Here is a 14901-nt window from a genome sequence, read left to right as displayed (position 1 = left end):
ACACTGCACACTCGTCATGTGACACACACTGCACACACGTCATGTGACACACACTGCACACTCGTCATGTGACACACACTGCACACTCGTCATGTGACAAACACTGCACACTCGTCATGTGACACACACTGCACACACGTCATGTGACACACACTGCACACACGTCATGTGACAAACACTGCACACACGTCATGTGACACACACTGCACACTCGTCATGTGACAAACACTGCACACACGTCATGTGACACACACTGCACACTCGTCATGTGACACACACTGCACACACGTCATGTGACACACACTGCACACACGTCATGTGACAAACACTGCACACGTCATGTGACACACACTGCACACACGTCATGTGACACACACTGCACACACGTCATGTGACACACACTGCACACACGTCATGTGACACACACTGCACACTCGTCATGTGACACACACTGCACACACGTCATGTGACAAACACTGCACACACGTCATGTGACACACACTGCACACACGTCATGTGACACACACTGCACTCGTCATGTGACACACACTGCACACGTCATGTGACACACACTGCACACGTCATGTGACACACACTGCACACACGTCATGTGACACACACTGCACAGACGTCATGTGACACACACTGCACACACGTCATGTGACAAACACTGCACACACGTCATGTGACACACACTGCACACACGTCATGTGACACACACTGCACACACGTCATGTGACACACTGCACATACGTCATGTGACACACACTGCACACACGTCATGTGACACACACTGTTCATGTCTTGGACACACACTGTACACACGTAATGTGACACACTGCACACACGTACACACACACACACACACAGACAGACACACACACACACACACGTCATGTGACACACACTGCACACACACACACACACACACACACACACGTCATGCGACACACTGTACCTGAGTGAGCGTTTACTGAAAGACAGCGCAGGATTCGTCCACTGGCCTCCTGTCAGCCGTAACTACACACACATCACAGGAGTGAATTTAACTGTGCGTATCACACACACACACACATGCATGTAGAGGAGCTCAAAGAGTTTAAATATCTTCGAGAACATCTTGAAAGGAAGGTTTCGTTAGATTGAACACACACACACTAACCGTTGCTTCTGGAGACTCTCGTCTGTCGGCGACTGGCCTCTGTGTGTAAATCTGTTCCACTGGACACACAGAAACCATTTATAATGATGAACGAGTGAGTATCTGTCTCTCAATAATCTCACACACTCACACACACATACACACACACACACACACACGCACGCACACACACACACGTGTCTTACAGCTGATGTCTGAGTTCGTTCTCTCTGCTCGGTTGTGTCGGTTGATTGAATGAATTCTTCTGAGTGATTGTGGGACAATAACCTGAGCGAGAGAGAGAGAGAGAGAGAGAGAGAGGGATATGATGTCACCTCACTTACACATGATAAAACAGATGATTGCTTGTCTTTTATTTAACAGACATTTTTTATCCAAAAGTGTGAGAGTCTGGGTGTGTGTGTGTGTATGTGCGTATATGTGTGTGTGTGTGTGAGAGAGAGTGAGTCAGTGAGTGAGTGAGTGAGTGAGTGAGTGAGTGAGTGAGTGAGTGAGTGAGTGAGTGTGTGAGTGAGTGTGTGAGTGTGTGAGTGAGTGAGTGAGTGAGTCAGTGAGTGTGAGTGAGTGTGTGAGTGTGTGAGTGAGTGAGTGAGTGAGTCAGTGAGTGAGTGAGTGAGTGAGTGAGTGAGCGAGTGAGTGAGTGTGTGAGTGAGTGAGTGAGTCAGTGAGTGTGTGAGTGAGTGTGTGAGTGAGTGAGTCAGTGAGTGTGTGAGTGAGTGAGTGAGTGAGTGAGTGAGTGTGTGAGTGAGTGTGTGAGTGAGTGAGTGAGTCAGTGAGTGAGTGAGTGTGTGAGTGTGTGAGTGAGTGAGTGAGTGAGTCAGTGAGTGAGTGAGTGAGTGAGTGAGTCAGTGAGTGAGTGAGTGAGTGAGTGTGTGAGTGTGTGAGTGAGTCAGTGAGTGAGTCAGTGAGTGAGTGAGTCAGTGAGTGAGTGAGTGTGTGAGTGAGTGTGTGAGTGAGTGTGTGAGTGAGTGAGTCAGTGAGTGAGTGAGTGAGTGTGTGAGTGAGTGTGTGAGTATGTGAGTGAGTGAGTGAGTGAGTGTGTGAGTGTGTGAGTGAGTCAGTGAGTGAGTGAGTCAGTGAGTGAGTGAGTGTGTGAGTGAGTGAGTCAGTGAGTGAGTGAGTCAGTGAGTGAGTGAGTGAGTGAGTGAGTGAGTGTGTGAGTGTGTGTGTGAGTGTGTGAGTGTGAGTCAGTGAGTGAGTGAGTGTGTGAGTGAGTGAGTCAGTGAGTGAGTGAGTGAGTGAGTGAGTGAGTGAGTGAGTGAGTGAGTGAGTGAGTGAGTGAGTGAGTGAGTGAGTGAGTGAGTCAGTGAGTGAGTCAGTGAGTGAGTGAGTGAGTCAGTGAATGTGAGAGAGAGTGAGTGAGTGAGTGTGTGTGTGTGTGTGTGTGCGTGTGTGTGTGTGTGTGTGTGCATGTGTGTGTGCATGTGTGTGTGTGTGTGTACGTGTTTGTGTGTGTGAGATTGTACCTCTAAATCATCGTCATCTGTATTTAAACTGACTTTGAGTTTCTCAGGGTGTTTGAGTTTGTCCAGTAGATCGAGGGTTAATTCCTGTCTCAATGACGGCTGCGTCACAAACAAGTGCTGAAACATAGACATGACACGAGTTCAGCTACATGAACACACACACACACACACACACACACACACACACACACACACACACACACACACACACACACACACACACACACACACACTCATACACACTCACAGACTCACAGACTCACACACTCACACACTCACAGACTCACACACTCACACACTCACACACTCACACACTCAAACACTCAAACACTCACACACTCACACACTCACACACTCACACACTCACACACTCACACACACACACACTCACACACACACACACACACACACACACGTACTGTCAGCATCTTCTTGGCGCCGGGTCTCTTCTTCGGGTTCCTGATCAGCATGGACTTCACGAAGCTGTAGAACATGGTGGACCTGCAAGAAGATCAGCAGTGAGAGACTCGTTCACTGAGCGAGCGGCCTTTACCTTCACTGGCTCGGGCGAGCGAGCACTGGGGATGCGGTCTCTCACCATCGGGATTTGTCTTTGAGTTTGGGCGGCTGATAGCCACTCTTGGACATCAGGAACAGAACTCTGAGGAACCAGAGAACACATGAAGCACAGTGTTAGACTGCAATCTCCACCTGAGACACATTATAGATGTTTTACAGCAGCTTCACGGAAACAAACAGGAAAACTCGACAGAAGACTATAATATCACTATTCAGTTCAATAACTGTGTCAATGTTGCAGAGTTCATCAACTATGAGTGCATTCATTAGCCCGTGTGTGTGTGTGTGAGTGTGTGATTGTGTGAGAGAGTGTGTGTGTGTGTGAGTGTGTGTGTGTGTGAGTGTGTGTGTGTGTGTGTGTGTGTGTGTGTGTGAGAGAGGGAGTGAGTGTGTGTGTGTGTGTGCACGTGTGTGTGTGTGTGTGTGTGTGTGAGTGTGTGTGTGCGTGTGTGTGTGTGTGTGTGTGTGTGTGTGTGTGTGAGTGTGTGTGTGTGTGTGTGTGTGTGTGAGTGTGTGTGTGTGTGTGTGTGTGTGTGTTTCGTTCACCTAAGAGGATGGACATCAAACAGAGGAGGCTGTAGTTCTGCGAGCTCGATCGCTGTGATTCCCACAGACCAGATGTCACACAACTCATTATATCCACCCTTAATCTCCACAGCGGCCACTTCAGGAGCCATCCTGCAGGAAACACACACACACACACACACACACACACACACACACACACACACACACACACACACACACACACACACACACACACACACACACACACACACACACACACACACACACACACACGACTGATACGATGACACTTCTGGAGAAGAACTACTCACAATGTTTGTGAGCTTCGTCACACTGCAAGTGTGTTTATTCTCAGTATTTCTGTCTTGTTTTCCAGGACAAATATAAGTAAACAAGACTTAATATCGGAAGTCATTTTGCTACAGGATCTTGGCCTGAATAAAGTACGACTACAGTCAGAACTCAGTAATGAAAACAAACCAGAAAGAAAACAGATCTCACCAATACGGCGTCCCAATGAAAGACATTCGACGGGCAAAAGTAGCTGTGATTTGTGCAGAAATTCCAAAGTCCGCTAAACACAGCGAGAAAGAGGAGTTTATAACAAACAGACAGACGGACTCACTCACTCACACACTCACTCACACACTCACTCACTCACACACTCACACACTCACTCACACACTCACTCACTCACACACTCACACACACACTCACACCACCACACACTCACTCACACACTCACTCACACACTCACCACTCACACCACACCTCACTCACATCACACCACCACCACACACCCTCACACACACACTCACTCACACACTCACTCACTCACACACCACACACTCACACACTCACACACACACACACACCACCACTCACACACTCACTCACACACCACCACCACACACCACCACCACCCACACACCACACCACTCACACACCACCACTCACTCACTCACTCACCACACACACCACACACCACCACCACCACACACCACTCACTCACACACCACACTCACTCACCCACACACTCACCACTCACACACCACACACTCACCACACTCACTCACACTCACTCACACACACACACACTCACTCACTCACACACTCCCACTCACTCCCACCACCACCACTCACTCACTCACACACTCTCTCACACACTCACTCCACCACACCACCACTCACACACCACCCACACACTCACACCACCACACACCACACACTCACACACCACACCACACACTCACTCACACACCACACACACACACACACTCACCCCACCACCACTCACCACTCACCACACCACCCTCACACCACACACACTCACTCACCCACCACACACACACACACTCACATCACTCACCACACACCACACTCACACACTCACTCACACACTCACCACACACTCACACACACACTCACTCACACACACACTCACTCACCACTCACACCACACACTCACACCACACACTCACACACCACACACTCACTCACTCACACACCACTCACACACTCACTCACACACTCACCACACACTCACTCACACACTCACTCACCACCACTCACACACTCACACTCACACACCCACTCACTCACTCACTCACTCACTCACACACTCACTCACTCACTCACTCACTCACACACTCACACACTCACACACTCACTCACACACCACACACACTCACACACTCACACCACTCACACACATCACACACACTCACTCACTCACTCACTCACTCACTCACACACTCACACACACACACACTCACTCACTCACTCACTCACACACTCACTCACTCACTCACTCACTCACTCACTCACTCACTCACTCACTCACTCACTCACTCACACACTCACTCACACACTCACTCACACACTCACTCACTCACTCACTCACTCACACACTCACTCTCACACACTCACTCACACACTCACTCACTCACTCACTCACTCCTCACTCACTCACAACACTCACTCACTCACTCACTCACACACTCACTCACACACTCACTCACTCACACACTCACTCACACACTCACACACTCACTCACTCACTCACTCACTCACTCACACACTCACTCACTCACTCACACACTCACACACTCACTCACTCACACACTCACTCACATCACTCACTCACACACTCACTCACTCACTCACTCACTCACTCACTCACTCACTCACTCACTCACTCACTCACTCACACACTCACTCACTCACTCACTCACACACTCACTCACACACTCACTCACTCACACACTCACTCACACACTCACACACTCACTCACTCACTCACTCACTCACTCACTCACTCACTCACTCACTCACTCACTCACTCACTCACACACTCACACACTCACTCACTCACTCACTCACTCACTCACACACTCACACACTCACTCACTCACACACTCACTCACTCACTCACTCACTCACTCACTCACTCACACACTCACTCACTCACTCACTCACACACTCACTCACTCACACACTCACTCACTCACACTCACACACTCACTCACTCACTCACTCACTCACTCACTCACTCACTCACTCACACACTCACTCACTCACTCACTCACTCACTCACTCACTCACTCACTCACACACACACTCACTCACTCACACTCACTCACTCACACACTCACTCACTCACTCACTCACTCACTCACTCACTCACTCACTCACTCACTCACTCACTCACTCACTCACTCACACACACAACACTCACTCACTCACTCACTCACTCACTCACTCACTCACTCACTCACTCACTCACTCACTCACTCACTCACTCACTCACTCACTCACTCACTCACTCACTCACTCACTCACTCACTCACTCACTCACTCACTCACTCACTCACTCACTCACTCACACTCTCACACACTCACTCACTCACTCACTCACTCACTCACTCACTCACTCACTCACTCACTCACTCACTCACTCACTCACTCACTCACACACACACTGTGTGAAAGACACACAGAGGAGTGTTAAACAGACACACAGACGGAGCGACAGATTAAATGGTTTTACGAACCCAGTTTCACTTCTCCATGATCGTTCAGAAGAATATTTGCACCCTAAAACACAAACACACACACTCAGAGAACAGACTGAAGCTGTCAGAGGATGGAGAACGCTTCGGCTGTTACAGTTTTTCTGAATTGCTAAAACACATTTCTTGAACCCATCACTCGCGTTCTCAAAACCTTAAACACAAAACCACATTCACAGAACGGCAAAGTCAAACAATCGCCTCAAAACCATTTTATCTGCTCTAAATCACACAACGCTCTCAGATCACACACACACACACATACATGAGTCAATATTACAGTTTTTTACAATCACTTTGTTACTATTTTCAGAACCTTGATGTCATTTTTTCAAAACTCTAGACACAAAACTCACAGCGGTTATCACTTGTAACACAGGCTGTCTAATGTTCAAAACACTGCATTGTGCATTCACATCTTTAAAGAAATCTTGCACTTGCACAATCATTGTTTCAAAAAACAAATTTACTGTGAAATACCATTGAAACATAACTATAGATCACCCACACACAAGCAACCGATAGTTTCACTGTGTCATTGTTCGTACAATCATTAAATATTGTAGAGCAAAATAGGTGATCCAGGTTTCATTATGGTACTACATGTACAGTAAATACATCTCTGTAACAGCACTGCAGTAGTAGAGAGAATATTACAGACACAGTGGAATCATCAACAAAGTGTGTAATATATTGATGCAAAACACTACAATACAATCACAACACAGGTTTATTGGAATCAAAGCAAAAATATTAAATATTAGGCTACATCCATGGATATTGTAGTCTAATTGGTTCATGCCATGCTAATTGGTGACAATGAATCTCGTTATCTTGAAACTGTCATGATTTACTGTAAACATGGAAGATTGTGTGTGTGTGCATTAAGAGTAACGCAACAGTTACTTATCATTTTGAGCAGTTGTATCAGTTGATAGGTAGATCACTGTAAGGAAATGAATAGACACTCATTTGAAATGTAATGTGTGAATTGCCTTTTGAAATAGTAGTACTGTGATGTTAAGTTGTGTCATATTGAACAGGTGATCTTTGTTGAATGAACAAATGATCTAAGTTTTATGTGTATTGTATCCAAGCAATTGAGAAAAGGGTTAGAGTTTTGAAAAATGTGCTTTTTGATCATTGGTTGTGAGTTTTGTGTCTAGAGTTGTGAAGAATGACATCAAGGTTCTGAAAATAGTAACAAAGTGATTGTAAAAAACTGTATAAACACTACAGATCATTCATTACACACTACAGAGAAAATGGAGAACAATGAATCCAAAACACACAGTTACAGAAAATAAGTGTATTGTAACAAAGTAAACTAAATTTCCAATTACGTAAAAAGGTACAGTAATGACAACGTACAGCAGTAAGGGGAATAAATCATATCCTGTATATATAGTGTAAGCAAGTGTAGTATTGAACTGTGTATTCAGCACTGTGGACATACAGTGACCGACTGCAGAAGCCTAAAGGTTACAGTCACTCAGAGAGAGAGTGTGTTCGCTCTTCTTCCTCGTCTTCCTCCTCTTACACACACTCACTCTTCCTCCTCTTACGCACACTCTTCCTCCTCTTACACACACTCTTCCTCCTCTTACACACACTCTTCCTCCTCTTACACACACACTCTTCCTCCTCTTACACACACTCTTCCTCCTCTCACACACACTCTTCCTCCTCTCACACACACTCTTCCTCCTCACACACACTCTTCCTCCTCTTACACACACTCTTCCTCCTCTAACACGCACTCTTCCTCCTCTTACACGCACTCTTCCTCCTCTTACACGCACTCTTCCTCCTCTTACACGCACTCTTCCTCCTCTTACACGCACTCTTCCTCCTCTCACACACACTCTTCCTCCTCTCACACACACTCTTCCTCCTCACACACACTCTTCCTCCTCTAACACGCACTCTTCCTCCTCTTACACGCACTCTTCCTCCTCTTACACACACTCTTCCTCCTCTTACACACACTCTTCCTCCTCTTACACACACTCTTCCTCCTCTTACACACACTCTTCCTCCTCTTACACACCCTCTTCCTCCTCTTACACACACTCTTCCTCCTCTAACACACTCTCTTCCTCCTCTTACACACACTCTTCCTCCTCTTACACACACTCTTCCTCCTCTTACACACACTCTCCCTCCTCACACTAGAGGTCTTCTCGGGTCCTAAAAACTGTACCCGACCCGAATCACTACTTACCCGAACCCGACGTGCATAAATTATTTTTTTAAAAGAAAAACCCGACCCGAGACAGACCCGATAAAATTAGACCCGAGTCCGACCCGACCTGACGGCATTTCCTTTAGAACCCGACTGGACCCGAACGTAAACGGCATTTACATTGTGCACAGCCTGCAGCCCTGCGTTTCTCAAACATGCACTTAACATAGACGCGCGAGTGTAAGCGCGCTGAAGTGCTAAAATGTCAATCACACATCACTGTAACCCATTACGTCCAATAACATTTGGCATAATGTTATTTACCGGTCCATACGATGATTAGAACCACCATTCGTTTTCCCTGACATTTTTCGCAATTTCTGTTATCGCCTCCGCTCCATGCTTTTCTGACAGTGTCGCGAATTTTTAAAATTGATTGACAGGCCTGGCTAAACGACAATTCAAATACTTGCATTCAGTCAAACATCCATCCACATGATGGCGCACTAGTTCTTCTTGGCAAAGGGAGGGGTTGGTTTATGTGGAGCGAGCAACTGAGTAAATAAATGCGGAGGCAACCGTGCTTATGCTTATAGCCCATGTGCACGTAGATATGGAGGGATTATTGGGTCAGATTGAAAACTAAAAGTCTAAAACTAAAAGTCTTAAACGAAAACCAAAAGTCTAAGTTTGAAACTAAAAGTCTAAGTCGAAAACTAAAAGTCCAAGTCGAAAATGAATTTGGTATTTAGGATTGGGCATTTGGTATTTAGGATTGGGCATTTGGTATTTAGGATTGGGCATTTGGTATTTAGGATTGGGCATTTGGTCATTTAGCCATTTAGGATTTAGGATTGGGCATTTAATCATTTAGCCATTTAGGATTGGGCATTTAATCATTTAGCCATTTAGGATTTAGGATTGGGCATTTAGGGATTTAGGATTGGGCATTTAATCATTTAGCCATTTAGGATTGGGCATTTGAGGATTCAGGAGTGTATGCAAATAAGGAGGCGTGGCCCAAATACTGGAGGCTGGGTTTGAAATGGCTGGTGCAGATGCACCTTATGGACAGCAGAGGGCGCTCCAGTGCTAAGGAGCACACTGTAATGAAACCAAACAGAGCGAGTGAGCAGGTCTGGAGCGAGGACTGTACTTTATAATGTGATAACTTCAACTTAATGACAGCGTTGTATAGGGGTACTGGAACGGTACATGTATTCCTATTGAACCGAACCGGTAGCCTACGGGCGTCACGGTTCGGTGCACGAATTTACACGGAGAATACACGGTATAAAAATAAATAAAACTCTAAATAGCGATACATTTCGCTCTATTCGCGTTTAGTGTGAACGCAGAATAATAAACAGGCTGCGACGTCAAGGTTGCAATGTTGGAGTGTGTGCTGCAAAGTTCAAACTGCAAAGTGTGTATATTTGTGTACACTCGCAATAAAATACAACATTGTGCTTTTGTCACACTCTAAAATCTTGTCAAACTGTAACCTACAACTGTCACCCAACCAAAATCACACACACACACACACACTCTCTCTCTCTCTCTCTCTCTCACACACACACACACACACACACACACACACACACACCTAGTTCGTTCGCGCCCACGCCTCCCCCTCTCTCTCTCTCGCGCACACACACACTCCAGCATTGCAACCTTGACGTCGCAGCCTGTTTATTATGCTGCGTTCACACCAAACGCGAGTAGAGCGAAATGTATCGCTATTTAGAGTTTTATTTATTTTTATACCGTGTATTCTCCGTGTAAATTCGTGCACCGAACCGTGACGCCCGTACCGTTTCGGTTCAATAGGAATACATGTACCGTTCCAGTACCCCTATACAACGCTGTCATTAAGTTGAAGTTATCACATTATAAAGTACAGTCCTCGCTCCAGACCTGCTCACTCGCTCTGTTTGGTTTCATTACAGTGTGCTCCTTAGCACTGGAGCGCCCTCTGCTGTCCATAAGGTGCATCTGCACCAGCCATTTCAAACCCAGCCTCCAGTATTTGGGCCACGCCTCCTTATTTGCATACACTCCTGAATCCTCAAATGCCCAATCCTAAATGGCTAAATGATTAAATGCCCAATCCTAAATCCCTAAATGCCCAATCCTAAATCCTAAATGGCTAAATGACCAAATGCCCAATCCTAAATACCAAATGCCCAATCCTAAATACCAAATTCATTTTTGACTTAAACGAAAACCAAAAGTCTAAGTCGAAAACTAAAAGTCTAAGTCTAAAACTAAAAGTCTTAAACGAAAACCAAAAGTCTAAGTCGAAAACTAAAAGTCTAAGACTTTTAGTTTTAGACTTTTAGTTTTCAATCTGACCCAATAATCCCTCCATACGTAGAAGCGCGGATTCGCTCTCTCACTTAGAAAAAGTGAGAGAACGGTGTCATAGAGTTGTTTTAAATACTGCAATTTTCTTAAATGCCCAACATAGTTTAAAAGAATTCGGGTCTTCTCGGGTCCATTTGGAAAAGGCATATTTATTTTAAATTACCCGAGACCCGAGGCCACTAATACCGAACCCGACCCGTGTCCGAGACACTCGTCGGAGTTTTGGACCTGAACCCGCTCGGGTCTCGGGTCGGACCTCGGGTTTTCGGATCCAAGTGGACCGTGAAGACCTCTACCTCACACTCTTCCTCCTCTTACACACACTCTTCCTCCTCTAACACACACTCTTCCTCCTCTAACACACACTCTTCCTCCTCTTACACACACACTCCCCCTTACACACACCCCCCACAACACACACTCCCCCTTACACACACCCCCCCACACACACACCTCCCCCCTCTACACACACTCCCCTCCACACACACCCCCCACACACACCTCCCCCCAACACACACCCCCCACAACACACACCCCCCCTACACACACCCCCCCACAACACACACCTCCCCCTACACACACCTCCTCCTCTTACACACACTCTTCCTCCTCTTACACACACCTTCCCCCACACACACCCCCCAACACACACCCCCCCCCAACACACACCCCCCCACACACACACTCTTCCTCCTCTTACACACACTCTCCTCCACAACACACACACCTCCTCCTCTACACACACTCCACACCTCTTACACACACCTCCCCCTCTAACACACACTCTCCTCCTCTCACACACACTCCACCCACACACACACTCTCCTCCACTTACACACACTCTTCCTCCTCTAACACACACTCTTCCTCCTCTAACACACACTCTTCCTCCTCTAACACACACTCTTCCTCCTCTTACACACACTCTTCCTCCTCTTACACACACACTCTTCCTCCTCTTACACACACTCTTCCTCCTCTTACACACACTCTTCCTCCTCACACACACACACTCTTCCTCCTCTTACACACACTCTTCCTCCTCTCACACACACTCTTCCTCCTCTTACACACACTCTTCCTCCTCTAACACACACTCTTCCTCCTCTTACACACACTCTTCCTCCTCTAACACACACTCTTCCTCCTCTAACACACACTCTTCCTCCTCTAACACACACTCTTCCTCCTCTTACACACACTCTTCCTCCTCTTACACACACACTCTTCCTCCTCTTACACACACTCTTCCTCCTCTTACACACACACTCTTCCTCCTCTTACACACACTCTTCCTCCTCTAACACACACTCTTCCTCCTCTTACACACACTCTTCCTCCTCTTACACACACTCTTCCTCCTCTAACACACACTCTTCCTCCTCTAACACACACTCTTCCTCCTCTTACACACACTCTTCCTCCTCTTACACACACACTCTTCCTCCTCTTACACACACTCTTCCTCCTCTTACACACACACTCTTCCTCCTCTTACACACACTCTTCCTCCTCTAACACACACTCTTCCTCCTCTTACACACACTCTTCCTCCTCTTACACACACTCTTCCTCCTCTCACACACACACTCTTCCTCCTCTTACACACACTCTCCCTCCTCACACTCTTCCTCCTCTTACACACACTCTCCCTCCTCACACTCTTCCTCCTCTTACACACACTCTTCCTCTTACACACTCTCTTCCTCCTCTAACACACACTCTTCCTCCTCTTACACACACTCTTCCTCTTACACACTCTCTTCCTCCTCTTACACACACTCTTCCTCCTCTAACACACACTCTTCCTCCTCTTACACACACTCTTCCTCCTCTTACACACTCTCTTCCTCCTCTAACACACACACTCTTCCTCCTCTTACACACACTCTCCCTCCTCACACTCTTCCTCCTCTTACACACACTCTCCCTCCTCACACTCTTCCTCCTCTTACACACACTCTTCCTCTTACACACTCTCTTCCTCCTCTAACACACACTCTTCCTCCTCTTACACACACTCTTCCTCTTACACACTCTCTTCCTCCTCTTACACACACTCTTCCTCTTACACACACTCTTCCTCCTCTAACACACACACTCTTCCTCCTCTTACACACACTCTTCCTCTTACACTCTCTCTTCCTCCTCTAACACACACTCTTCCTCCTCTTACACACACTCTTCCTCCTCTTACACACACTCTTCCTCCTCTTACACACACTCTTCCTCCTCTTACACACACACTCTTCCTCCTCTTACACACACTCTTCCTCCTCTAACACACACTCTTCCTCCTCTTACACACACTCTTCCTCCTCTTACACACACACTCTTCCTCCTCTTACACACACTCTTCCTCCTCTAACACACACTCTTCCTCCTCTTACACACACTCTTCCTCCTCTCACACACACTCTTCCTCCTCTCACACACACTCTTCCTCTTACACACACTCTTCCTCCTCTTACACACACTCTTCCTCCTCTTACACACACTCTTCCTCCTCTTACACACACTCTTCCTCCTCTTACACACACTCTTCCTCCTCTCACACACACTCTTCCTCCTCTCACACACACTCTTCCTTCTCTTACACACACTCTTCCTCCTCTTACACACACTCTTCCTCCTCTTACACACACTCTTCCTCCTCTTACACACACACACACTCTTCCGTCTCTCCCTCTTATATTGTTTCCATCCACTGTTGGCATCAACATTCAGTGCAACATTGTGAGTAAATGTTGGGACTCTGAACTGACTTGTATATGTACAGTTGGTTTGATCTCATCATCAGAAATAAGTGTGAACAAGTTTGAGCCGTTGTGTGTAAACGATGACAAGAGTGTTGTAGTTGTGTTTAACTTTTGCCTGTGTGTGTTTAGTGTTGTGAAACACCAGTGCATCACAGTGCGAAATGTGTGTGAGTGAGAATGTGTTTAGAGTTTTGCAAAAAGAGCGCATGAGATTTGCAAACAGTGTTTTGACTACCTGAACATGTTTAATGTTTTAAAGAAAGAGTGATTTATTCGACAAATTGGTTTAGAGAATGGGGTTTGGTGTTTTAGCAACTCAGAAAAACTGTCAAGTGTGTGAAGGGAGTGTACCTTGATGTCTCTGTGGATCTTTTTCTGTCCATGAAGATAATCAAGACCCTGACAGAGAGATAGAGAGCAGACGTGAATTCCCTCTTAAAATAATTGTGTCCGGGTATAATTATGTGATTTAAACTGAGTATTTTAAAAGCGTTTCACCTGTAGCATCTCTCGACACACGTAAGCGATCTGAGGCTCTGAGAGCGGACCGGTCACTGACAGAGAGAGAGAGAGAGAGAGAGAGAGAGAGAGAGAGAGAGAGAGAGAGAGAGAGAGAGAGAGAGAGAGAGAGAGAGAGAGAGAGAGAGAGAGAGAGAGAGAGAGAGAGATATGATAAACACACATAGTGAAGAAGAAACTAAAAATATTTAGCTTCAAAATATCACACTCACTCACTCACTCACTCACTCACTCACTCACTCACTCACTCACTCACTCACTCACT

The 14901-nt window shown here is 46.4% G+C and overlaps 1 protein-coding gene across 2 annotated transcripts in view; it reads right to left on the bottom strand.

The window, feature by feature from the left end:
• LOC130085484 (mitogen-activated protein kinase kinase kinase kinase 5) overlaps window positions 1–14901 on the bottom strand; it is a 54411-nt gene that overhangs the window by 25727 nt on the left and 13783 nt on the right. For both annotated transcript variants that reach the window (XM_056251256.1, XM_056251257.1), the window contains exons 5-15: window positions 14616–14671; window positions 14469–14516; window positions 6789–6831; window positions 4237–4309; window positions 3754–3885; window positions 3227–3289; window positions 3048–3129; window positions 2629–2745; window positions 1348–1429; window positions 1163–1221; window positions 959–1020 (exon numbers count right to left, since the gene is read on the bottom strand). In XM_056251256.1, the coding sequence (XP_056107231.1) occupies window positions 959–1020; window positions 1163–1221; window positions 1348–1429; window positions 2629–2745; window positions 3048–3129; window positions 3227–3289; window positions 3754–3885; window positions 4237–4309; window positions 6789–6831; window positions 14469–14516; window positions 14616–14671 (817 nt within the window). The remainder of the gene's footprint in view (window positions 1–958; window positions 1021–1162; window positions 1222–1347; window positions 1430–2628; window positions 2746–3047; window positions 3130–3226; window positions 3290–3753; window positions 3886–4236; window positions 4310–6788; window positions 6832–14468; window positions 14517–14615; window positions 14672–14901) is intronic.

The sequence above is a fragment of the Rhinichthys klamathensis genome, unplaced genomic scaffold, assembly GCF_029890125.1.
Source record: "Rhinichthys klamathensis goyatoka isolate OS25496 unplaced genomic scaffold, OSU_Roscu_1.1 h1tg000080l_1, whole genome shotgun sequence".
NCBI classification, from domain to species: Eukaryota; Metazoa; Chordata; class Actinopteri; order Cypriniformes; family Leuciscidae; genus Rhinichthys; species Rhinichthys klamathensis.
Note: the sequence above shows the minus strand (reverse complement) of the source record. Positions and strands in the feature narration are given on the sequence as shown.